This window comes from Equus asinus, chromosome 1, assembly GCF_041296235.1.
Source record: "Equus asinus isolate D_3611 breed Donkey chromosome 1, EquAss-T2T_v2, whole genome shotgun sequence".
NCBI lineage: Eukaryota > Metazoa > Chordata > Mammalia > Perissodactyla > Equidae > Equus > Equus asinus.
In genome coordinates this window covers 106327129-106353479 of record NC_091790.1, presented here as the reverse complement: position 1 = coordinate 106353479, position 26351 = coordinate 106327129, and the positions used below count along the sequence as shown (strand labels likewise).

Here is a 26351-nt window from a genome sequence, read left to right as displayed (position 1 = left end):
TAGTTAGGGGAGTTTAGGGAGAAAAATAACACAAACTGTGGGGACTAGGGTGAGAGACTGGGAGTGGAACCAGAGATTTTTTCTGGCTACTTATTAGACATCCAAGAAAACAGATATTTAGCTGTAAAGTGATGGTATAGATTCTGTTGTTATTACCATAATTGGTATTTTCAAGGTGTGGCTGGTAAGACTTTGGACATGAAAAAGTCCTGAGTCACTCTAGCAAAGTAGAAAGCGGGTCAGGGCTACCAAACTTGGAACCACGTGTGTGACCATCCAGTTAGGGTTGGTCCCAGGTTATCAGAGTGAATAGTAGGAATTGAGGCCTTGGTTTGCCAGGTCCTTCTGTAACTGGCAAGGAATTTACAAATGTATTTGTAAAGAAACCAATCTCCACCTCCCACACGCCCATATGTTTGATGTATATGCCAGGGAAACTATTTCAGTTATTGGGGTTTTCAGAATGGACAGGAAGCCACAGAAAGGAAGGGGAGTAAATAGCTATGGGAAAACAACAGGGAGGTAGACACAGCTGGGGGTCCCTCTCCTGCTGACCGTTATCCCTTCTCAACGGTGTGGCAGTCACATACTTTGTCTACATATCAGACCTGATTGATGTTCTGAGGATAACATTATGAAGACAAGACACATTTGTCAAAGCTTCCTTTTGAGAGAAATGCAGTTTTGCTGAAAGAAGTTCAACACTGACCACTGAGAGGCAGGAAACGGCCCTGGACTGAGAACCTGAAATGCAGGTGTAGCCCCACCTCTGTGGTTAACTAGCTTCGGACTCACCATCTCTGGGCCCCAGCTTCCTCATTCGAAGTGAGGGCATTGGGCTAAATATGCTCTAAGAGCCCTTCCTGTCCCAACAGCCTGTGATCCTATGATTAAGAGCGTTGAAGAGTCTATTGTGGTGCTCAAGCGTGAAAGGAGTTGAGGATTAGTAATAGACAAGGTTTTCTTACAGGTCCCTTCTGACTCAGTGACCTTGTGAGATCCCAGCAGGCACAGCAGAAGCTGGTTTCATCAGACTTGGCGAGATTATTGACGGTCAGGTAAAAGATTCCATTATCTGTCTTATCTGTCTCCCATTGGTAATTAGGTTTGTCTTGCTTTCAATTCTTGGTTAAGCCATAAAAGACTCATTTCAGGGGCTCCCCTTCTTTTATGTTGGTACCAATGCTCAGTGGCATTCTCTAGGGGAACCCCAGACAGCTTGCAACTTAGGTGCCCTGTTTTATCTGGTCTCAGGGTAGAGGAGAGTTGATCCTGAGATATTCTATTTTCAGTGTCTCCATCTGAAAAGCAAGGAAAGGACTCAGAGGCACTTGAAGAGGTTGACTCTGGACATAAAACCAACGAACAGACAAGAAAGGAAAAAAGCCAACCTACAAACTCAAGCCAAAGACACAAGGAAAATTCATGGGGTTGGCATTGCCAGTGACTGGTCAGAATGGACACTCTGTGAATCAGGCGTGAATCAGGACCAGGGATGCAGTGGTGGCCCTTGTTCTGTGGAGTCAGGGATGGGGCAGGAAGGTTTCCTCTAGAACCAATGAGTCCTTCTCAGTAAGATCTGTCGCAGCTATTTTATCACTTGCCTGGTATTAAGGCACTCTCAGATCCTGGGAGACCCATCAAAACACCTGTTATAATAATTCAATGTTAAGTTCTCCTTGGGAGAAGTTCCCTCCCATTTTTCCTTTACATATTGCTTCAAATATGCCTATTCTTGAGCTTTTTCTCACTTCCTGAGTTATTGATTTTTCACCATATTTTGTGACAGTGTGGGAGCTTTGTATGGCTGTCATGAGAATTGGAAGGAAATTATCACTATTGTGTATAGTAACAAAGGAGATAATAATCCCACAACCTTATGCAGAAGTATATACATTTTATAGATCAGTAGTTTGCAGAAAGTTCACAAAGTTTGGTAAATATTAACAATCTCTGTAGTTATTGCTTTCGATACTACGGATTGTTACCCTCCACTCTTTTCCTTTTCACAATTCTTAGTTTGTCAGAATTAAAGCCAAGCTTTACTTTTGTTTGGAGGACACTGTAAGATGCTATTTTTAAAGAGTTTCTCTTTTTTGCTGAGATGGCTCAGTGAGGCGGTTGAGCTATAACAGGAAAGGACACTGTGACTCGTTGACCTCTATGCTCATACATGAAACCTCAGCAACCCTGTGAGGTCAACACCATGCCCACTTGAAACTGGAATAACAGAAGGAAAACGATCTAGTGACTTCCCTAAGTCACAGTGTCACTGAGTGGCTGAGCAGGAATTTGAAACCCAGGCACATCTTACTCAAAAGGCCTCATATCTTCCTTCCTTCCTCCCTTCCTTCTGTCTACCCTTCCTCCCTTCCTCCCTCCCTTCGTTGGACAATCCTCCACCTTCCCTCCCTCCCTCCCCTCCTTGAAAGTGAACAAATCATTCTCAGCACTGGATTATGGCCTCCTTCCCAGTAGGCTTCCCATAGATGGCGATGCAGGGACAATTTGGGACACTTACAAAAGCCAGCCCAGGCCCCGGGGAGGTGAGGCTACACAATAAACTAACCGAACTGAAAGCAGCACCACAGACTGAGTCCATGGGCTCTGAGGTCAGACCTTGCTCAGGATGCATGTGCAGGAGAAAAGCCCTCTGTGACAGTAGGCAGGTCCCTCTGGGAGCGAGAAAAGGGGAGGTGTGTGTGTTTGCACAGGTGTGACGACGTGGGAGGGTTTTTGTTCAGCGACAGAGGCGCACGTCCCTGCCGTGTGTCCCAGCAGGCGCAGAAATACAGCCCCGCGTCCGCCTCCTCGACGTGGTGGATCCTGAGGCTCGCCGACGGATCGCCCTGCCGTCTCCTGGCTTCGTATCTGTCCTCACTGACGCCTCGTTCGTGGACGACATTTTCATTTGAGGAAATGTAGAGAATTCGTCTTAGAGGCTGGCCTGGCTTCTGTCGGTACCAGTGTATGTGGGCATTCTTCTTCAAGTCATCTCTTTTTACTTTGCATTCAAGAAATGCTGTATTTCCTTTTTTCTTGGTAATGGATGTTATGAGTTGTGTTATTAGGATGTCTTCACTTGTATCTGAAAGAAAAATGAAAGCAAAAATTAGGGAAATTTTGATATTCATTGAAACAGTATACGTTTGTTCTCTATTCATGGAAAGCTTGGGGTCTGGAATTTGTCAGCTTAGTTTGAATGCCAATGTGGCTTTCTTCCACCTGAATGGGCTGGTTTGACCGTCCACGCTTTCTATGGCCTCCCTTCCAATGAGTGAGATACCCCTTGGGTAGAGTCACTCACAAGTCCAAAAGGAGGCCACCAAAATGACGTGTGACAGGAGCAGCATTCTGCCCGCACCTGTCAGGAGAGATGATTGAATAATGAAATGATCACAGAGCTAATCTGAGAGCTGATTTAGTCAGAGGAAGTGGTGCTCTGAACACACAGCTAAGACCCAGAGACTGCAGGCACCCATGAAAGGGACCCATGGTATTTCCCCAAAACATCCTGTGGAAATAGCTCTGCTGTCTCCACTCATCAGCAGATTTCTCTCATCACTGTGTGATTCTTACCTTCCGATGATGTTAAGGTGAAGAAGCCATTTTCTGGTTAAAGGACTAAAGTCCTTTATTGGTCTAAAACAGAGAGCGATGGAGAGAGAGAGACAGAGGGAGAGATGGAGTGAGAGAGAGAACCTAGTCTCCATTTGAGGAGCCTCTTGGGTAACTGTCCTATTCTAACGTCATTGCACATAACTACACTTCGTCAGGCAACCGTGGACATAGGGAGAGCTTACTTAGGTATGACCCAGCTTTATGCTTTAAATAACCCAGGCAAAGGAAACATTTCAGATTCTCTTATTTTTGAATGTACCATTAAATAGGAACCATAGAAATGTGGTGCCCTTGGAGTACCTTAACATATCTTTGAAACAAAAAACATTATTTCTTATTGTAAAAAATGGATGCATACTCAGTACAGATCATAAAGAAACACAAACAGAAGAGAAAACAATCGCTTTTTGTCCCATCACCCGGAGACAACTACTGTTAACAGTTTGGTGTATTGCCTTATGGATTAATTCCTGTCCCTTTTTTTTTTTTTAAGATTTTATTTTTTTTCCTTTTTCTCCCCAAAGCCCCCTGGTACATAGTTGTATATTCTTTGTTGTGGGTCCTTCTAGTTGTGGCATGTGGGACGCTGCCATGGTTTGATGAGCAGTGCCATGTCCGCGCCGAGGATTCGAACCAACGAAACACTGGGCCGCCTGCAGTGGAGCACGCAAACTTAACCACTCGGCCACGGGGCCAGCCCCTGTCCCTTTTTAAAATGTTTCACATAGACTAATATTGTATATTCAATTTTATGCTCTGTCTTTATTACTTCATATGATACCATGAACATTTTTCTACTCTGTAATGACTTCCTTGCCGTGTTCTAACCCTTAGCAAGATTCCTTGCTCCACCTCCACACTGGATCATTCACAGATTTTATTAATTTTACATGACCAGCTCCACAAAGCATAAGACCAGAACAAGAAATTCATTATTTCATTTATCACTGTTTTTGAACACCGTTACTCTCCAGCTGCTCACTAGGCAGCTGGTCACTAAAATACACTTTATCACCTGCCTTTCCTTCCCTGTGTCACTTCTTTACTGCCCTGCTGGTCTGCCTGAACCTCCCAAATAAACTACTGACACTCAAATTCTGAGGGGCACCTTCTGGAGAACTCAGCTAGGACAGGTTGGTTGGGTCCCTTGACTAAAGGCTACAGCTCCTGTCGGGTGGCCTCTCAATACAGATACCCTCCCAGCTGTCATGACAATTCCCTGTCCTTCCAGGTCTAAGTGTAGAAATGACTTTTGTGCTGCAATGGCAAAGCCGAGTAGCTGGGACAGAAACTACATGGACATGAACTGAAAATATTTACTATCTGGTCCTTTGCAGAAAAGGTTTGCCAACTCCTATTTTAAAGAAACTAAAAATAAGATTTAAAAGATTATATTTTACCTTCATTTATTCTATTTCCAGTGCTCATCATTTCTTTGTGTAGGTTCAAGTTTTTGATTTCTATCATATTTTTTCTGCCTGAATAATTTCTTTTAACTTTTCTGATAGAGGAAGTCTGCTGGCAACGAAGTCCCTCAGTTTTTGTTTTTTCTGACAAAGTCTGTATTTCTGCTTTACTTTTGAAGGATATTTTTGCTAGGTTGTCAGGTTTTTTTCTTTCAAAACTTTAAAGATTTCCCTCCAACGTCTTCTTGCTCGTATTATTTCTGACAGAAGTCCACGATTTTTTCCCCTCTGGCTGTCTTCAAGATTTTCTCTTTATCTTAGCTTTTGGTGTCCATTACTAATTCTGGTAGATATTCAGCCATTATTTCTTCAAACATTTCTTCTTCCCCCTTGGCTTTTTCGTCTGCTTCTGGGATTCTAATTACAAATATGTTTGAAAATCAGACATTGTCCACAGTCCTGTTCTGTGGTTTATGATATTCTGCTCGCTCTCTCTCTCATCTCCTTGCATTGCAGTTTAGATAACTTCTAATGGCCTATCTTCATGTTAACTAACTCTTTCCTTATTTCTTTTGAGTCTACTGGTGAGCGCTTCAAAGGCATTCTCCATTTCTGTTACTGTGTTTTTTCTTTCTTTCACCTTCTTTTGATTCCTTCTCATAATTTCCATCTCTCTACTGAAATTACCAGTCTGGTCTTACATCTTGTCCACCTTTTCCATCAGAGCTTTTACCGTATTACTCATATTTAGTTTAAATTCCCTGATTGTTCCCGCATCTGTGTCAGGTCGCAATCTGGTTCTAATTGCTTTCTCTCTACTTCTTGCCTTTCTGTACGCCTCTGAAGCTTTTGGTTGGAAGCTAGACGTATTCTATAGCACAATATGTACTGAGGTAAACATATTTTGTGCTTGAAATTGAACAGCTTTCCTTCTGCTAGGTCTTCACTGCGGGGGTTTGTGTTAGCCTAGTCGGGAGTTACACTGGGTTTGTAGTTTGTTGTTGCAAAATCATCAGGGTTGAGTTTGTCGTTATTAAGGTTCAGAGGCTTAAAATTTCTCTAGTCATACTTTGTTTTTGTCTTCTCACTTGGCTTTGAGTCTTGCCTTTGTTATGATCCCCATAGGTAGTCTGTTTCTTCAAGCTCTCTTAGCTATTATTTTTCTGTATCCACTGTTATTTTTCCTCAAGGTTTGGTAGCATAGTCAGAGGTGGGGAAGGGAGACATTCTCTGATATTTTGATTTAGACTCTGTTGTAAAGAAGTAAGTGAAACTGGGTCTTGAGGATGTGGCCTTCGGAAGGGTCCCTGCCCCTCTTCCAGAGGTAGGACATTTTTAATTCTCGTACCCCTCTCCTTGATGCAATAGGTATCCACCTACTTCAGGGTGTGGTTTTGATGTCCATCCTCCTGCAGATGAAAACTTGTCACTTTGTGGAGATAAGAGAGATGGTTCTGGGCAAAGTTTTGGTGGTAGCTTCATTTCCCTTCTCTTAACTGCAGTGGGATTTCACCCATGCCTTCCCCTGAAGAGTCAGTTCCTACAGTAGAGATGGGATGGATTAGGTCCAGGTGGACTTTGGCAGTGGCTGCTGTTAGTCTCCTGCAGCCAGCACCAAGGAGGAAGCCTTCTGTGGATTCTCACTGATCTTCCCTGAAAGAATCATGTGGGGTTTTGGAAAAGATGGTGGGAAACGCCCTATATTTGTGGTCCCCAAGGGTTCATACTCTCTTACTACTCTATACTCAGCTCTTATTATTTCATTACAAATTTCTGGTTTAATTTTCTGACCAGCTTAACATGTTTGATGACATCTGTCCAAGGTAACCAAATGCTCAGCTCCCCTGTTTCCCTGAAAGTGCCTGTCTGTCTCCAGATTTTGTTTGTCACTTGCCCTCCAAACTCAATTCTCTAATGGGTTCAAGCGATATCATTAATTTTCAGTTTGTCCAACTTTTTGTGAAGTTGTCATAAAATGGAAGCAATGCCATTTCCATCTCTCTACATCTCTAAGCACATTTTGGTCCTTTTTCCCATTTTTTAAGGGGTTGCTTTTCTTATGAGTGAATTGTCAGTGTTCCTTATATATTCTGGACACTGGTCTTTTCTATGATATGAGTTTTGAAAATATTTTTTCCCTAACTTTTCGTTTTCTTATCAGTCTTGAAAAGAGTGGAAATGTTAATTTTGAGAAAGTGCAATTTATCAAATGTTTCTTTTATGATTCTTGATTTTTTTTCTCCTAAGAAATCTTTGCTTAATCCCGCGCAATAAAGATTTTTTTCCTGTATTTTCATCTGGATGTTTTCTTGTTTTAGGTTTTAAATTTAGGCCTTTAATCCGTTTTGAGTTAATTTTGGTACATGGTGTTTCGTATGGATTGAGGTTTATTTTTTTCCACATAGATGAACAATTGTTCCAATACCATTTGTTGAAAAGTCTATCCCTCCTCCGTTGGATTTCCCTGGCACCTTTGTTAAACATTAACCATTTATGTATGGGTCTATTTCTAGATTCCCTTTCTGTTTCTCTTATTTACGTACCAATCTTTTCACCCATATCCACTGTCTTGATCGTTGTAGCTTAATAACAAGTCTTCAAAATCTTTTCAAAACTGTTTTGTCTATTCTATGTCCTTTGCCTTCTCATATAAATTTTACAACCAGCTTATGATTTCTAGATAAAGTCTTACATTGAATCTATTTATCAATTTGTGGAAAGTTTGACATCTTAAATATATTGAGTCTTCCAATCCATGAACATGGTATATCTCTCCATTTATGTAGCTCTTCTTTGACTTCTGCCATCAAAGTTTTCAGGACACAAATCCTGCACATTTTTGGTTAAATTTACCTCTAAATATTGTACAGGCTTTTTGATATGGTTATTGTTGCTATTGTATACGGTACTATTTTATAACTTCCAATTTCCAATTATAAGTTGCCAGCATATAGAATTAAAGTTGACTGCATTACTCATTCTATTTTCCTGCTGTATAGTCCTCCAATTTGTGCATGTGCCGTAATTTATTCAAACAATCTCCTGTGTTTGGATATTTATGTAATTTCCAATATTTTGCAGTTACCTAATGAATAACTTTGTGCATACGTCTTTTCATATTGTTGAAAGTTGTGCCTTCAGGGTAAATTTTTAAAAGTATTTTTGTTAGGTTGAAAGGTGAACGCTGATGAATTTTTTTTTAGATATTTCCAAATTCCCCTACGAAAAGGTTGTATTTTGCATTCTCACCAGCGATATCTAAGAGCACCTGTTTTCACCCACAGCTTCACCAATGAAGTATATTGTCAAAGTTTTAAATTCTTACCAATCTCATGGGTGAGAAATGGTCTTTCAATGTAATTATAATTTGCATTTACCTTGTTATAAGTGAAGTTGAGCATGTTTTAATATGGTTAAGAGCTATTTTTATATCTCTCTGCATAAATTGGCTTTTCATGTCTTTTGTCATTTTCCAGTAGGATGTTATAAGGTTTTGCCTCTATTTTTAAAATGTATTTTATATGAGGGCTAGTAGGCCTTTATCTGCTAAACATCTTGCAAATATTTTCTAATGCTTTGTCATTTGTCTTTCGATTTACTTATATTGCTTTTTACCATGAAAGCTTTGTTTTCAACTTCATGTACTAAAACTTATCAATATTTTCTTTTATTGCATTTTGAATTTTAGTTATAGTTACAAACTCATTTTCTAACCCTACGTTGCACAGTAAGGGCTGGCAAATTTTTTTCTGTAGAGGGTCAGACAAGAAATATTTTATTTAGACTTTGTAGGCCATGAGGTCTCTGTTATGACTACTCAGTTCTGTCATTGTGGCTCAAAAGCAGTCATCGACAGTACAGAAATGAATAGACACTGCTCTAGAGATGTGTTCTAGAAACGTCAAAGGCAGATGTCCTATTAGAAGTATCCTAAAGGAAATTTTTTCTTTTTTTCATTTATTTCTATTATTTAAAAAAAAAAGAAAAGAATATGTTATTGTTTTGATTTATATTTTGTAATTGTTTTATATTTTGGGCATCAAATCAGCCATAGCATTAATACTTATTCTGGGAAGACAACGCTTAACTTCACACTTGGCATAGAACAGTCATCTGTTTGTTTCAGTAATTATTTTTGACTAACAGCTCGTTTTCTCTTTAGCTGTAGGAACCACAGATTACATGCCATTTCTACAGCCTGTGTCTCAGAGGCAGGATAACACTGTGCTTACAAGGACAGACACCGAAGTCAGAAACGCAGCCCTCCACCCCCATTCAGTAACTCCCTGACCGCAAAGTAAATAACATCTCTGGGCTCCTGCTTCCTCATTTATAAAATGAATCGTGAGAGCACCAATGTCAACAGATTGTCACAAGTGTGAGAAGAATTGTAACTGAAGGCTTTAGCACAGTGACTGAGAAGGATCGGCATCTCGGAATAAACAGCCACCGTGATCCTCAGCAGGCTCACAGCTGAACCCCAGGGAAAGGATCCTGATAGGAGTATCCACCTGCTTGTGGGATCATCCACTGCCCCCCAGGCGGATCTGAGGCCTGTTCGAAAGCAAGGGTGCTGCTTGGGCTATAACATGACCCCACAGAGTGGGAAGCTCTATAACCCTCCTTTCCGGAGCAGAAGGTGTGAGCTCTATCCCACATTCTCCTCCAATAAGTGTGAAGTAAATAAATGCTAAACTTCAGGATGGCCTGACAGAGTTGAAGAAGCATGGGATACGAAACTTAAAAAGTTATTTTTTTCTCTAAGCCTCAAATTATTCATATTAAAGTGGAAAAAAATGGACATGACATTGCAAAAGTGATGATTATATAAGATTTGTAACATCGCCAATATGTTTCCTGGCACTCAATGATTTCCTTTGAATCTGAGCCATATAAACTTATAGGTAATCTCTACATAGTAAAATAAAATAGTACCTGACTTGATTTATGTGGGTCCTAGTGTATGAACATAATCCAAGTTTTCAGAGGTTCAAGGAAGGCGTACCGGGAAGTGGAGGTCAGCACCGAGAACACAGCTGAGGAACTGGTCATGTTGCTCATCCTGGGAAAGCTGTGGGTAGGGACAGACCTGAAAGGGGATTCTGTGTGGGTTGTCTTGGAACTTCTCATGGCTGCGGTTGTAACACACCAGGCATAGTAGTAAGCACCCACAGGCAGGCAGGCACAGTAGTAAATACCCACATTTCATTTTCCTGCAAATTTGTTTTCAAGGTCAAAATGGAACTGGGAACATTGTTTTTGGCTGCAGCACCTAATTGAACCTGAGCAGGTGATGTTGCTGGGAAAAATATCTCAGGCTGTGCTTCAACCAGTATACGTGGCTAGATATCACCCTATGCAGTATTTGGACTTTGTATGTTTTTCTCTCTGAATTAATATTTCAGGTTGATCCAATTTTAACTGTCAAAAACAAAATATAAGCAAAAAAAGAGAAATCCATGTGAACACCTGATGTATAAGGTGCACCATTAAAGAATTTCCTTGCTCTCTCATCAAGAGTTGAAGCGATTGAGGAGCAGCTATGAGTTCAGAGGGAGAAGATGAATGCTTCCAGCAATGACATCCTGCTAAGAAGGCAGGAAAATAAGGACTTGATGCACAGATGACACAGGTCAGGGATAGGAGGGTGTGACCTGGCTTGGCTGGGTCACATGATTTCCTGGGGCCCTTCTGTGCTCGCTGCAGATAAGACAGGTCTGAGCTTGCTGTTGCCTCAGTGCCCCAGGGGTGTCCAGCAGATCAGAGGACAGATGCTTGATCGTTATTGGTTTGGGGTTGATGCAGAGATTGGCTTCATTTTCCTTCACATACCCTGGGTCCCTCCAGTTTTTCATACAGTACATGTGAAAACATGCGTTTTGTGTTCAAAGCAAAAACCTTTCTCCTTATAAATTTACTAAGGATTCAGGACCCAGATGTAAGAAACATAGCTGTATTTTTCAATAATTATATCCATTACTGAAATTACGACTGACATTATTTGGATACCAAATTAAAATCCAAATGCATAAAGCATGGTATACATTTTTTAATATTAATTTGGACATCACAATATATATTCACTTTCAGAGAAACCAAATTTCAATTTCATATCTTTCACTTGTTTGAGACAACTCCAGAAAAATCTGTACAATGGATAAGGCCTTGAAGCCAGCCTAGATCTTGTAGCCTAGCTCATGAAAATCACAATACGGAGAAGATGCTTTAAAAGTAATTTTTGGTATGCAATGATTACAATAGAAACCATTACAATTACTATTTTTTAAGAATTTGCAATATTTTAGGCAGCATGCTATATATATATTATTTCACTTTCTTTTCTCAACAGTCCTATGATGTATTATTTTAGTCACCATTGTACAGATGAGGAAAGTGTGGCAAAGAGGTGTCAATTCATTTATCCAAAGTCACACAAATGGTACATTTGGGAACCTGAGTAAGTAATAGGAGCTCAATGAAGAAATTTTGAGGAAGAGGGGAAAATATAAAGATAATGGTAAAAGACTCTTATTATTATTATAGCACTGCAGGGTAAACCCTATTTTCATTGTAGTACATTTATTTATACTTTTCTTCCTCTATAGCATATACATACACAGATATACATAAAGTTATATGATTATATACAAATCCTAAATTATATGCATATACAGTCATGTGTCTCTTAACAACTGGGATACACTCTGAGAAATGCGTCATTAGGCAATTTCATCACCGGGCAAACATCATAGAGTGTACTCACACCAACCTAGACAGTGTAGCCTACTACACTCCTAGGCTCTGCGGTACTCATCCTATGGGACCACTGTTGTATGTGTGGTCCATTGTTGACTGAAATGTCACTATGCTGTGCTTGACTGAATATAATTTAAAATTATATAAACATATATTTATATAGTTTAAGTAGTCATTTACATATAGACCTGTTTATACTATTTATTTTGACCACAGACTTATACATAGTTTTATGTCTAAAATTTATGAATAATTAAATATAAACGTTAGAATGTTTACAATATGTAGTGAGATCATTTAAAAAAATTTTTAAATCAGTAGAAGTACAAAGAAATAAAAATCATCCATCACACAGGCTTTACTACTCTTAGAAGTTTTTAATTACCTTGATTTTATTAAAATGTATATGTTCATGTATCTGAGAGCTGACCATGTATGCAATTCTATGATCTCCTGTTTTTCTTGATATTTTCAAATTAGTATCTTCAACTTTATTCCTTGAAAGTCACTCTTTTTGGTAGACATATAGTGTTTCAAAAAATTTGAGTGCAACGTAAAGTAGCTTCCCCATGGATTCCCAGGGAGGGTACTGAGGAGCCGACATGGCTTCACCCTCTGAGATCTGTCCTGTGGTGTCCCCCTGTGGCCGTCTTAGGACTTGTTTATGACACTATTCCAAGGAGTTTGTGAGCTATTCCTTCAGAAAGGCTTAATCCACACTTTTTATTCATTCCTTTCAGGAAAAGTCTCATATTCTTATGTTGGATTGTGTTACCTTCAAGTTTTCTTTGCCTTCCAGGCCGTGCTTCTCCGAATGGAAAGTGTGTGGCAATCACCCGGGAACCTTGCGCAATGCAGATTCTGCTTCAGTGGGTCTGTGTTGAGGCTTGATTTTCCTCATTTCTAACAAGCTCCTTGGCGAAGCAGATGCTGCTGGTCCGTGAATCCAACTTTGAGTACCAAGGACTTAGAGTATTAGTCTAAATAATTTTATTTTTGAATATGAAATAATAACCCAAATGGTCAACAGAATGTCTCAATTTATTGAGCATTAGACATGCTCCAAGAATTGTAAGAACTTTATATGTATTATTTAAGTTGCTCTTCTCAATAGTTTATTCAGGTAAAAATAATTATGTTATCCATTTTAAAATGAGGAAAATGAATCAAAGCTATGTTAAGCAATTTATCCAGAGTAAGACAGTTACTATGGGGAGGGTGGATGTGTAACAAAGGGTCACTGAAGAAATGTTGAGAAATAGGAAAACATAAAATAAAAATAAATGTCACTCCTCAGTATATCATTCCAGGGCAGTGACTAACAACTGTTTTCTGTAGAGGGCCAAATAGTGAACATTTCAGGTTTTGTGGGTCTCTGTTGCAACTACTCAACTCTGTCAGTGTACTGCAAACGCAGCTGGGTAGACAATATGTAAACAAATGGACAAAGTTGTGTTTCAATAAAACTTTATTTACAAAACTAAGGATTGCTGGACATGGACATTTTGCTTACTCCCTGCTTCGTGGAACCACTATTACCATTATGGTTAATTGTAGTTTTTTAGTTTTTGTTTTTCTAGGAGATATAGAATAATAATATAATTAGATGGGAAATTAAAAATACATAATTTTAAGCATGTCATATATATAGTTATATTTTATATGGTGATAGAAACAGGCTCATTATTAAATGTATAAATCAATAAAATATTGACTCAGATATGTGTACATATCTTTCAAAGTATTACAAGCCTTTGGTTAAAATGTATAAAATCTGTAGAAGTACCAAGAAGAAATTAAAACCAACTCGTCTTCAGGGGCATCTACTTTTTAAACTGGGGAATTTCTGTCCTTTTGGTCTTTTGTCTATATACATTTATGTATTTGAGAGCTTACTGTATAGAGGGGCTCTGTGTTCAACATTTTTCTTGGTAATATGTGATGAATATCTTCAATTTTACTTATAGTTCTTCAAAAAACATGTTTTTAAAGCCTTCGTAGTATTTTGTCGCTTTAAAAGCACTTAGATAAGGTGCCCCTTTTTCTCCTGTTCATCACTGTAGCGTGGCCAGGTTTTCACCCTCATAAACATCCCAGCGGTCTGTTGCAAAGTCAAAGTAGCTTCATCGCCTGAGGTTAGTCCCTGTGTGGCCACCTCAGTCGAATTCTGCACTGTTCTTTTGAGGATTAAATGAAAGAATCCATTTGAAGTATTTAGCACCGATATTGTGAGAGGCTTAATTGAATCTTTTTGTTCACTTCTCTCTGGAGAGGGTTCATGTTCTCTGACTCTGTATGTTCCTTTCAGGGTCTGTGGAAACTTTGGCCCTGGAGTTCCTCCCACTGTGGACGCACCACAGTCAGGAAGCACGAAGGACGGGGTGTAGGACACACAATCCTGAGTGTGCCCCTGAGAAGGGGCTGACACTGCCGTGGGAGCCCCCTGGTGTTCCTTCATTCTGCTTCCATAGCATCTCCACGCTTAATAGCACAACCTGATTCTTAGAAGGGAGAGATGGAGAGTGCACGTGTGGCAGTTATTTCAGGAACTAGATCAACTACATGTGTGGCAACTGTGTGGTAAGATAGCCATAAAAATAAAGGGACCAACCTTAGACAATTTTCTGAAGTAAAGATTTTTCCTCCTTAATTTCCTCATTGTTTGAAAGTAGACTACAAGGACATGGGAAAGGAATGTTTATAGTTTTACATTTTACATTTTGTTTCCCTGTTCCTTGAAAACTCCCACCCACCCAATTACTAAACCCAGAATTCAATTCTCAGTAATTTTTTTATTTTATTAATTTTAGTGGGATATTACCTTTGTTTCACCTATAGATGCAGGGAGCATACATTATCCTTCTCTTTAACCATCTGATCCTTATGCAGGATCTTTAGTTTTCTTTGCAGAACCCTGGAGAACAAAATTTTAAGGGTATATCCACCATGTTGGAGTTACCAGATGTGCCCGGGAGCTCGTTCCAACGGAGTGGGGCTGGTTTTGTCCCAGCATGGAGCCCTGAATGGGTAATGAGGTGCCACTTTTTCCCCTAGGATATAAGATTTATACTTTAGACTCTAATATACCCCAAATAATTGATTGTTTACTTGTGGGTTTAATGGTCATTAGATTTCTTCATGATGGCCTCAGGATGCTAATAAAAGGCGTGTAATTTTTATGCTTGACAGATCATTCTACCTCTGAAAACCTCCTATGCTCATGAATAAAATGGGAAATAATAAGAACAAGAAATATGTGTGTAATATGTGTAACTTTCCTGCCTTCATTCTGAAACATTCAGTTGCCGGAAATCGCTGTCCCTACAGTGAATTAACAGACAAAAGGATTTTGCTCTGAACCATCCTGTGTTTTCAGAGTTCCCAGATAGACTAATTTAGTAAGAAAACAGTGTCAAATTGCTTTAATTTGGATCATAATTGTTGATACTATGTGGGACCCACTATACAAGCAGAATCTAGTATGTCTTCCTGAAAAGTCCAGAAAATTCTGCAGGGACGGGGGCTCTGGCTGAGCACTCAGGTGTGCAGTCTGGGTGGTGGCCAATATTGAGAAGGATGTGGGTGGGCACAGATCTGAAGATGGTTCTTGTGTAGGTTATCTTGGTGACTTTAATGCTATGGGTCCCAATCCAACAGGCACAGTAGTACATGGCCTCATCTTCTTTCTCTAAGAAATTTATTTTCAAAGTTGAAGTGGAAGTGTGAGAGTTTTCACCTGCCTCAAGTTTGTTGTTCTCCCCACCTAAGGGACCTGAAGCAAGAATTGTTGAAACAATAGCTACTAGATGTTCTATACAATGATCTGGTTTCTACTGGTACCAGTGTATGAATTCTCTGTTAAAGTCTTCAGTGGACATCTTACACAATATGTGGGCACTCTTATCTCTTGCTCTGGAAATTCATATTTCAGGTTGTTCCACCTTTAGCTGTCCAAGGCCGACTGCAAGCAAAAAAGAGAAATTCCCATGAACAAATGACATGGAAAGAGACAACAAGAAAGACACGGCAAAACAAAAGTCAGAGTCTGAAACATCTCACAGACATTATCTAACATGCCATATGCACTAGTACTGGAGTATTTTTGTTTTTTTTAAAATGAACTGAGATGTCACCAGGCAGATTGACTAAGAGAAATCAATTTCATTTATCATATGGGTGCCTAAAGAAGGGACTAGATCGTGAATGCTGGCGGATATATGAGACAGAGAACCTGTGGGAATCAGCTTCTGCTCACCTGGACCTTGGAGCTGTCTCCTCAGCATTATGCCACATGCAGGACTGCTGTCAAAGCATGCTAGGTTTACTATGTAAGGATAAGCTTTACAATTAATATAGCATCTAATGTCCTGAGAACTTGCTATTTGTCAGGCATTCTTCTAAATGTTTTCTTATCCTCCAAACAGTCCTGTGAGGTAGCTGTTATGATAATCTCCCTTTCACAAATGAGGACAGTGGCAAACAGAAGTGACTCATTCAAAGACACAGAGCTGGTAAACACGAGAACACAGATAAGTAACAAGTGTTCATGAAAGAAAATCTGAGTAAAATGAGGTATAAAAAAATGACAATAAAAGTCACTCTTTTACTTTGAAATTTTCCTTTTATTTTGATTTCTTTTTCTTTATATGTTTATGGATACAAATAGGATTGCTTGGTATTATGTATACATACACTTTAAGTGGGATTTGCATATTTAGCTTTATATTCTCTTCTTTTGGTTAGGTTATTATTATGAGCAATATTGTAGGTCTTTAAATAATCTATGTGAGTATTATTTTTAGTGACCAAAGATAATTAAACACCCTCCTATACCACTCAACCCTATCTGACACTGGCTGAGTTATTTAAGCTTCTTGTGCCTCACTTTCCACATGTGCGCCTTGCCTGCATATATATCTTTTAGAGATATTAAGAGGCTTACATTATCACATTATGAGTGTAATGCATAAAACACTCAGATATTAGTACTTGCTACATCATGAGTCTTCAATGATGTTATGAACTCTTATTATTACTATCAAACACGAGAAAATCACTTTCTTAAATCTTTTTCACAATAAAATCATGGTAGCTTATTTAGGAAAATATGTAAAACTAATGAAAGCACATAGAAGAAATGAAACTATGTATTCCTTCAGGAATAACTATTCTTAAAATTTTGGAGAATTTCCTTCCCCCTTTTTTTTATTCTTCCATTAACATAGACATATATATTTTTAAGAGGTTATTATATACTAATGAATTTTCCGTTGTATTATATCATAAAGATTTTTAAATTTTAGTAATAAATCCACAGCACACTATTTTCAATGGCTGCATTGTATTCTATCCTTTGAATAGAGTATAAATCAGGTGTCTCTTTCCCTATCACCTTTTACTCTGACACATAAAAAGCTGCCAGAGCGTTTTCTTCTGAGCACATGTGTCTCACTGTGGACACGCCTTACTGCTCTGTGAGGCTCTTCTGAGTTCAGATGTGACGCCATGTAGGGAAGGTAGCAGAGGTCTGCTGACAAGCTTGTCTGTGCACTCCTATCTGAAAAGGGCTTATGTTTTCAGATTCTTTGCGTTTCTCTCAGGTCTTGCTCTCCACCTGAGATTCTATTAAAAGTTTAGGTAACTAGTAGAGCCTGTATAGGTTCAAGAAGCCAATTTTGGCCCACACAGAGGGAACGCGATGGTCAGGAATTACAGGGACAAATGCAATCACAGAAGTTTGCAAGCGTCAGAGGCGGAAGGAGAAAGGCTGGCAAACTGGTCCTACATCTGCCTTTCCTGTGACTCCCCTCCCTTCTTTCCAGTGGCCTCCTTGAAGTGAGAGACAGGATTGGGGGTGATGGGGATGAGTCCGCTGCTATGACCCTGGAAACTTAAATAAGGGAATATGTGTGGCACAGATGCAAAGTGATATCCATATTCTTCCATGGGGTGCTCAGGATGGGCTGTATGAGAAGGATGCATGGACTAAAGGGTAGTCTTCACTTATCTCACAATTATTTCAGAGGTGGAATCATAAACAATAGAATGTTTATTATTTTATATCTTTGAAAACAAATCACTAATTTATTGGCATTTTACATATTCTGTGAAGACTCCTAACTACTCAAATCCTGATCACATATTCAGTACAAAATGACAAATTGTGTCAGAGAATCTTCCACAAAGGTTACGTTTCTTTGCTCCATGGGGGTAGGAACAATGCATAGCACTTCTTTTTATCCTCAAGGACCGAAAGAACAGACTCTGGAGCTAGATGATTACCTGGGTGCAACCCTTCTCTGCCACGTACCAGCTGTGTGACTTGGACACATTGCCGAGACACACAGTATCTCACTCACCTCCCGGCTCATATGGGCTTCGTGACAAAGGAAGAGACCTCAGAGGTTACTGTGAGGGTTAAAGGAGCTCATATGTGCAAAGAATTGAGAACACTAGCAGAGAACTCGCTCACATGCAAAATTATTAGCTGTTCTTCTCTTGGCTCCCTCTCTCTTCTTTCACAGACAATTCCAAGAGTTGTTCACAATATGGTGGGCTCCTCTAATGGCCACAGTGACTCAGAGCTCTGTTCTGATGGCATCATGCTGGCACAACCTGAATGTGAAGTGAGGAACCATCTTCCTCCTCCCTCAGAAAAAAGACACTTGCTCCATTTTTACCTCCAGTAATCAGTTTATTATAGAATTATGACCTTTAAATTTTCCAGGTAGCATCTTGGTCCAGTTAAAAGAACCTGGACTTCTTGTCTTTAACAAAACACTTTAACACTCTAAGCCCTAATTTCTTTCTCTGTAAAATGGGCAAATAATAGTTATATTGTAAGGGTGTTGTGATAACTATATATGGTAACATATATGTACTGTATCTAGGAGTCCTGTGTTCACAATGGCTCTCACCTTCAGCCTGAGTCATTCACAGTTAGTGGAAGTTTCTGGATGGTGATGTGATAAACGGGGCCTGTGTCCACTCATTCCCAGACAAGACTTTAATTCCTTAGGGAGTCGTGTTAAATGAAGCTTTGGGAACATAATGGTCAGGAGTGCTTCCTGCTCAAGGTGGGGCCTAATGTGTGAGCATAACCCATGCTGGCCTCCGGGAAAGCTCAGGAAGTGCGGCAGAGGAGGCGAGCCTGAGGCTGGGAACCCAGGCGGGATGTAGTTGAGTTTGCTCCTGTGGGAAGGCTGTGGTGGGGCAGAGACCTGGGGGAGGCTGTTGCTGAGTGTGTTGGCACCTCCAGTAATGGGGGGGTCCCACCAGCGGGCCAGTAGTCAATGCCCACATTTTTTTCTGTGACGTTTATGTGAGGATTGAAGTATATGTTTGAAACTTTTTCTTGTCTCAAACTTGTCATTTCTCTCACCTAATCCAGTTGAACTGGGATTTTTACTGAAATGATAGACATAGGACGAGCCATAATTTGTTTTGGTTTCTGCTGGTGCCAGAGCATAACTGTATTTTCAGCGTCTGCAGTAGGCACCATGTAAGACATGTGAGCTCTCTCTCTGTTGCCCTGGAGTTTGACATTTCAGGTTGCTCCACCTTTACCTGCCCTTGTCCAACTGCCAACAAAAAAGGGGAATTCCCATGAACACCTGCCACAGAAAAAGAAAACAATATAGACTCTCTTTCACCTCCTGTCTATGTTGAAATAATGGAGGAGCAACTCAGAAGCCCAGAGGGAGAAAATTATTTCCAGCACTATCCTCCTGTCTACTAGATTGTGTCACCAAAGAGAAGGCAGGAAAGTGAGGCCCCTGGTTCTTGGAGGGATCACGCCAGTGGGAAGAGGGTGTGGTATGACTTGGTGTAAGAGGAGGAAGTGGTGGGTCAGGTGGTCCTAGGGGACACTTCGCTATCTGCTGCAGAGCTGAGCAGTTTTGACAGTTCTGATGACCCACCGGTGCTCAACAGATGGGGCAGTAGGGTTCACCGTCTGAATGGGAATGTGTCTGTGGAGTGGATGGGGCAGTCTGGAGTTGACCTAATTCTGTTTCAAACTTTCATTAATTTTCACATTATAGAAACTTTGTTCCAGAGATGTGAGGATATGGCTTTTGTGTCATAAAATAAAATTGGTCCGCAAATTAATTTTTTGGGATTCGGCACTCAGGAGTATGAAATATGGACAGTATTTTACAATATAAATAAAAGACAAACCAAAGTTTCAAATTCACATTATTCATATCTCATTTTAGAAGACATAAACATTTTGATTTGAAACACAATGGAGCATTTTGTTTTATAATTAATTGGGACGCGACCATACAGATTATAACTCAGAGAAATTAAATTTCACTCATAATCTTGGTGCCCCTCAAGAAGAGACGGGATTGAAGTTGCCAGAAGGAATATCAGACAACCTGTGGGAATGAGATTGGCTTCCACTTGACTTGGACCTTGGAACTATCTGATGAACACAGTGTCACAGAGAGGGGCATTTTTAATTAACGTTCATTTTTTTTTTAAGATTTTATTTTTTTCCTTTTTCTCCCCAAAGCCCCCCGGTACAGAGTTGTATATTCTTCGTTGTGGGTCCTTCTAGTTGTGGCACGTGGGACGCTGCCCCAGTGTGGTCCGACAAGCAATGCCATGTCCATGCCCAGGATTCGAACCAACGAAACACTGGGCCACCTGCAGCGGAGCATGTGAACTTAACCACTTGGCCATGGGGCCAGCCCCCAATTAATGTTCATTTGCACATGTAATAGTAAGCCTTTAAAATTAGTATAAGTCTAATATGTATTGAGGATGTGCTAGCTCTGTTCTAAGTGTTTTCTTGTCTTATTTCACTTACACTTCTCAATCTTGAAAGTTAGTGATACTGTTATCTCCCTTCAGCAGATGAGAACATGTGGAAAAGGTGACTGATCCCAAGTCACAAAGCTGGTAGATGTAGGAGCTTGGATAAGTAATAGATGCTCATTGAAGAAAATCTGAGTAAAGGTGTTATGAAGTGCTGCAAATAAAAGCCATCATTTACTTTTAAGTGTTTTCTCCACACATTTATACATAGTATGATGTTTGCTTGGATCATTACACATATTTTTTTGAGTTAAAAATATATTTTTAAAAACATTTTCTAAAAGTCTTTTTATTTTTTATTTAAAGTTTTACACACAGTTCCATATTCTGTTCTTTTAGTTAACTTTATACTTTGAAAATATATCAAGTCCTTAAAAAATTTATGTGAATATCATTGTTAATGACCTTTGAAAATAATCACCCTCCTATACTACTTACCTACCCCTTCTGATGTCGGCTGAGTTATTTAATTGCTTTGTGTCTCAGGTCCTACGTCTATAATTGTGAAAAAAATATCTTTCAGAAACTTCAGAAAGTTACATTATCACTCTAAAACTGATAATGAACATAAAATAGAAATAATAGTGCCTGACACATAATAAATCCTTTATGATGTTTTCCAGTTATATTTTTATTAGTGAACAAGAGAAAATTACCTTATTAAATAGTATTTTATTTATAAAAATTTTTGTAGTTCATTTTTTAAAAATTTATAAAGTCAGGGCCAGCCTAGTTGCATAGCAGTTAAGTTCCCATGTTACACTTCGTCGGCCTGGGGTTCACCAGTTCGGATCCTGGGTGCCAACCTATGCGCTGCTTGTCAAGCCATGCTATGGCAGGCATCCCACATATAAAGCGGAGGAAGATGGGCACAGAAGTTAGCTCAGGGCCAGTCTTCCTCAGCAAAAAGAGGAGGATTGGCAGTAGTTAGCTCAGGACTAATCTTCCTCAGAAAAAAGAATAAGAAGTGGTTAGTGTAACAGGCAAGAAGAGCCAGATTATCTGGGTCCCTACCCTACTCTGCCAACTAGCCACGCACCAGCTGTGTGACTTGACAAATGACTGAACCACTTGGTACCCACTTACCTCATGAGTCAAATATGCTTGATGATAATGGAACAGACCTTGTAGGTAGTGAGGGCTAAAGGAGCTGATATAGTCAAAGAATTGAGACCACTGATAGAGGACTTGCACACACACACACACACACACACACACACAATGCTAGTTCTTCTGGTCTTGGCAGATTCTTTCTCTTCTTTAACCAGCAGATCAAGAGTTACCCAATATGGTGGGCTCATCCAAGGGTCTCAATGAATTTGGAGCTCTGTTCTGATGATATCATATGGGCAGAATCCTTGTCCCCGCACCTCCTTGAAAAACGGCTTTGCTGCATCCCTAATTTACCCAGACACCCTAGTGTTCACTTACAGAACTGCAATCCTTAAACTTTCCAGTGTGGTCTCACATTTGAGTTCGAAAAGCATGGACTTCTTGTGTTTGGCTGATCATTAAGCCTAAATTCGCTAAGCTTTAATTTCTTTAGTTGTAAAATGGACCGATAACAGTTATATTGTAGAGGGGCTGTCTTGAGTATATATGATAATAATGGCTCATGGCAATTCCTGTCTCAGTCTGAACCTTGCCCAATTACTGAGAGTCTCTGGATGGTGAGATGATGGACAGTGGCACAGCCATTGTGCTCTCTGTCCCCAGATGGGACTTTAATTCGTTGGTAAATAGTGTCAAATAAAGCTTTGGAAGCACAATTCCTGGGGTCAGCTGGAAGCTAATGAGCAAGCCTAATCCAAAATGGCTTCCTGAAAAGCTCTGAAAGTGCTGCAGAGAAGGAGAGGCTGAAGCCAGGAGCCCAGCTGGGTCTGGTTGTGGTTGCCACAGTTGGGAAGGATGTGGGTGGGCACAGACCCAAGGAGGGGATCTTGTGTGGGTCGTCTCAACAGATCTAGTACTGTGGGTACCATCCAGTACAGTAGTAAATGGCCACATCTTCATTTTCTATGAAATTTACAGTAAGGATTGCAGTGGAAGTTTGAGAATCTTTTCTTGCCTCAATTTTGTTTTTCTTCCCACCTAGGTTAGCTTGAGCTGGAGATTTTGTTGAGCTCACATAAATCAAATGCTCCAAAGCCTCATATGTTTTCCGCCGGTACCAGTGAATGTATTCCCCTTCAAAATTTGAGCTCGTTATCTTGCAATGTATGTCAATACTTTTCTTTACTTCTGCAGAAATGGATATCTGGGACTGCTCCACTTTTGTTAACCCAAGTCCAACTGTAAGTAGAAGAAGAGAATTTCCAGTGAACTTCTGACAATATAAGAAACGTTAAAGAATTTCTTTGCTCACTCATCTAGACCGAAATGGTCAAGGAGTGTGACTCACCAGCCCAGAAGGACAAGAAGGTGAATGCTTCCAGCAGTGACATCCTGTCTGCCAGGTTGTGTCCTCAAGGAGAAGGCAGGAAAATGGGGACCTGGTGACTGGATGCCTCAGGTCAGTGGCAAGTGGGCGTGGCCTGAACTGGGGAGGGGGAAGGAAGTGGTGGGTCAGGTGGGACCTTGGCCTTTAGTGCTGGCCGAGGGGCTGAGGTTAGGGATTTCTGTGGGCCTCATGCCCTGCTGATCTCAGGATAAGGCTGGTGGTCTCCTTAGGGCTCTTGGGGTGAAGGTGAGGGGGCCAGGGAGGCAGCTTGATTGCTGCAGAAATGGGAAGGGCTTCTACTTGTCTAGGAGCTATTTTATGAAGGCTTTTTCTCAGCATAATATTTTAAAATGTTTAATAACCATTAACTTTTATAATAGCAAATATTTAATGAGTACTTTCTATTTGTTAGGCTTTGTTTTCTAAATGTTCTCTTTTAAAATCTTCAAGGCAATCACACGATATGGATGTTTGTAGTTTTCATTTTATAGATCAGGAAAATGAGGCACAGAGGAGTAATGTGACAACAAAAGTCATGCGGGTTATAAGGGCTCATGCTGGTAAAGACACTAATTGAAAAAACTTAGAGAAACAGGGTAAAGATGAAAATAAAAATGCCCATGATCATGTCATTAAGACCAACAACTATTATCATTATGATGAGTTAACTTCTAGATTTCTTCTTTGCATATATATGCATATTAATATGACTTTGTGAACTCTAATTATATTTATAAGTTACATGTGGAATACACATAGAGTTTTGTATTCTTCTCCTTTCGGTTCATACTATATTCTGAGCAACTTCCCACGTCACTGAAGCGTTTTTTAATGTCGGCTGCCATTCCCTGTTCATCCCTATCACTTAGAAGCTGCCTGACCCTGTGCAAATTTCTTAATCTCTTTGTGCTTCAAATTCCACATCTGAAAATGGGTGCGATAATTCTACCCAACTCAAAAGTTTGTGCAGATTAAGTAACTAAAAGTACTTAGCACAGTCTGCAGCATCTATCAAATTTTCAGTAATTGTTAAATATTATCACTGCTACTACCATTTTGTTAATTTAACTTCCCCATGCTGTCAACCATTTTATTTTGTCCCCAACTTTGATTGTTAAATGCTTTGGTGACCATTTGGAAATAGAAACCTGGGACAGCAGTCAAATATCATTAGCATTTCATTTTTCCATATTTGAAGAACTTCTTTTCCTCCACTTTTTCTCAGCTAAGCTGCTTCTTTTAGTGTTATGATCCCATATGGTTTTCTCTGAATTCTTTGTGTGTATTAGAGCTCTTTTAACTCTGGACAGCGGTTGTCCCTGAAACTTATGTCCAGCTCTGTCACATATCGTGTGGGATCAATGTGAAAACAGACTGGCTTGGGTTCTCCCGAGGAAAAAAGAGGGGAAGAAGCTGGCTCAGTGGCTGGATTTTTCTCCTGAGGCAGCTGCCCTGTTTTCCCTCTTTTCCAGTAAATATCTTTTCTGAGGTGATCAACACTGGGAAGTTGAATGTTGAGGAGCAGAGGGTGGTAGACCAGAAGGCCCATGGCCCACAACTAGAAGGACTCACTGTTCCCCTGTACAGGGAATGAGGAGAGGGGTACCGACGCTGCAGCCAAGGCCAGTGCTGCTGCAGGCGCTCGGCTCTGGTGCCTGGATGCTGCCACTGCTTGGGAAGCCATAGCTACCCTGGAACCAGGTCCCCTGTATCACCATCCCTGCCAGACCTTTCCTTCCAGCTCCTGCAACTCCAGCATCTGTGTGTGTGTGTGCGTGTGTGTGTGTGTGAGAGATAGGGGTGGCACTCTTAGGAAGTGTGTCTAAATGGTGAAGCCCACCCTATCTACCTGACTTTAGCTGCAAGGGTGGCTGAGAAAAATGTATCTAGACATTTTCTATTCATTCTTTCTTCAACACTCATAAGACGGGAAATTCCCTAAACACAGTTTTGGATGCTAGGAGCCAGAGAAGAAAAATGACCATTTTAGAAACGTTCCTGGAAATGAATTTTTTTATTTGCTAGTTGTTTCAAACAAGGAAGTAAATGAAGGTAGAATTTATCTTTTACTTATTATTTTAAACGCTTTCAGAAAATAGGCATTTCATTTTATTTACTTCTCAAAATATGAATAGTTCACAATAATTGAAGACATTCTATGTGGTAAGCACGGTGCTGCAAACATTTGGGCCCCATTATCTCATTTAATCTTAACAAAACCTATTAAGTGGGTGCTTTCATTATTGTTCCCATTTTTGGAGGGGAACAGATGAGACATGGAGGCTTTGACAGAGCAGACATCTTGTGCAAGTTCTGACAGGAGGAAGTGGCAGTACAGTAATTTGTACTGGAGAGTCTGACTCTGGAACCCATGTTCTTAAACAAGACATTGTACTTCACATATATATCTCCTTTCCTCTGAAGACTCTAGAATGCGTGTTCTAGGATTCCTTACAGGGAACATTCTAAATCTGCTTCCTCAGAAATGCTTGCTGAGAATCCTTTATTCAAACATGTATTCAGCAAATGTTTACTGAGGATTCGCTACAGGCAGGGCACTAAGCAGATCCTGGGAATATCAGAAAAGCCAGAGACGAAAGTCCCTAATTATGTGGCATTTATATTCTAGCGGCACTTGCATTAATCTTACTTCATATGATGCAACATTTGGCACTTGCAGTAACATCCTATGACCTGGAGCACCCTTCCTTCATTTCAAGTCCCTTTTTATTCAGTCTGTGCCATCCACACTCCCTGGAAATCTCAGGACAAAGGATCGATGACTGACTCACTCAGACTGTTCTCATCAAGTCTCAGACAGAAGCCCTGATCAGGGGGCAATCAGGTCAACTGGAATTTGGAGCATGAAGGCTGGCATCACGCGGGCTCAGCTGGCGGCTGTCTGCCTCCTTTCCCTGCTGACTCTAGGACTGAGGTACCTTTCAGGGAGCACAAGGCAGGGCCTGAGTCTGAGACTGGGGACCAGGCTGAGGTTGCCCATGTGGAAAGAGCGCAAGTCCAGAACAGAAAAGGGATTCTTGGGCTGATTGTCTTGGCTCCTCTAATACTTTGTACCCATTTATATGTGGCTTCATCTACTTTATTCTGGGGACTTTATAAAAAGAATTGCAGTGGAAGAGACAGGATCTCTCAATACTGCCTATTTCTTGTTCCCAACTAACTGCCTCTGAGCAGGTGTTGTAATAGACCAACTATTTATCAGATGCTCCAAAGCCTGATTCATTTTTGTTGGTATCAACATATGATTAAAGTAGGAGATGCAGTGTTGAGTACAGAACATGAAG

General features: G+C 40.2%; 1 long non-coding RNA gene and 1 gene segment (V, D, J or C); one reads left to right on the top strand and one right to left on the bottom strand.

The window, feature by feature from the left end:
- Positions 1 to 23050, bottom strand: part of LOC106825247 (T-cell receptor gamma chain C region C10.5-like) — a 42130-nt gene extending 19080 nt beyond the window's left edge. Inside the window, 2 exon segments of the C gene segment in view lie at positions 15413 to 15744; positions 23008 to 23050. Of these exon segments, the coding sequence occupies positions 15413 to 15744; positions 23008 to 23050 (375 nt within the window).
- On the top strand, positions 838 to 13495 carry LOC139044763 (uncharacterized). 2 transcript variants are annotated; one of them, XR_011501850.1, is made up of 4 exons: positions 838 to 1058; positions 1293 to 2968; positions 9190 to 10659; positions 12583 to 13495. It is a non-coding gene; the product is annotated as an uncharacterized lncRNA (long non-coding RNA). The 2 variants fall into 2 exon arrangements; XR_011501849.1 differs by having other exon boundaries at positions 9190 to 13495.
- Positions 23051 to 26351: the final 3301 nt, after the last annotated feature.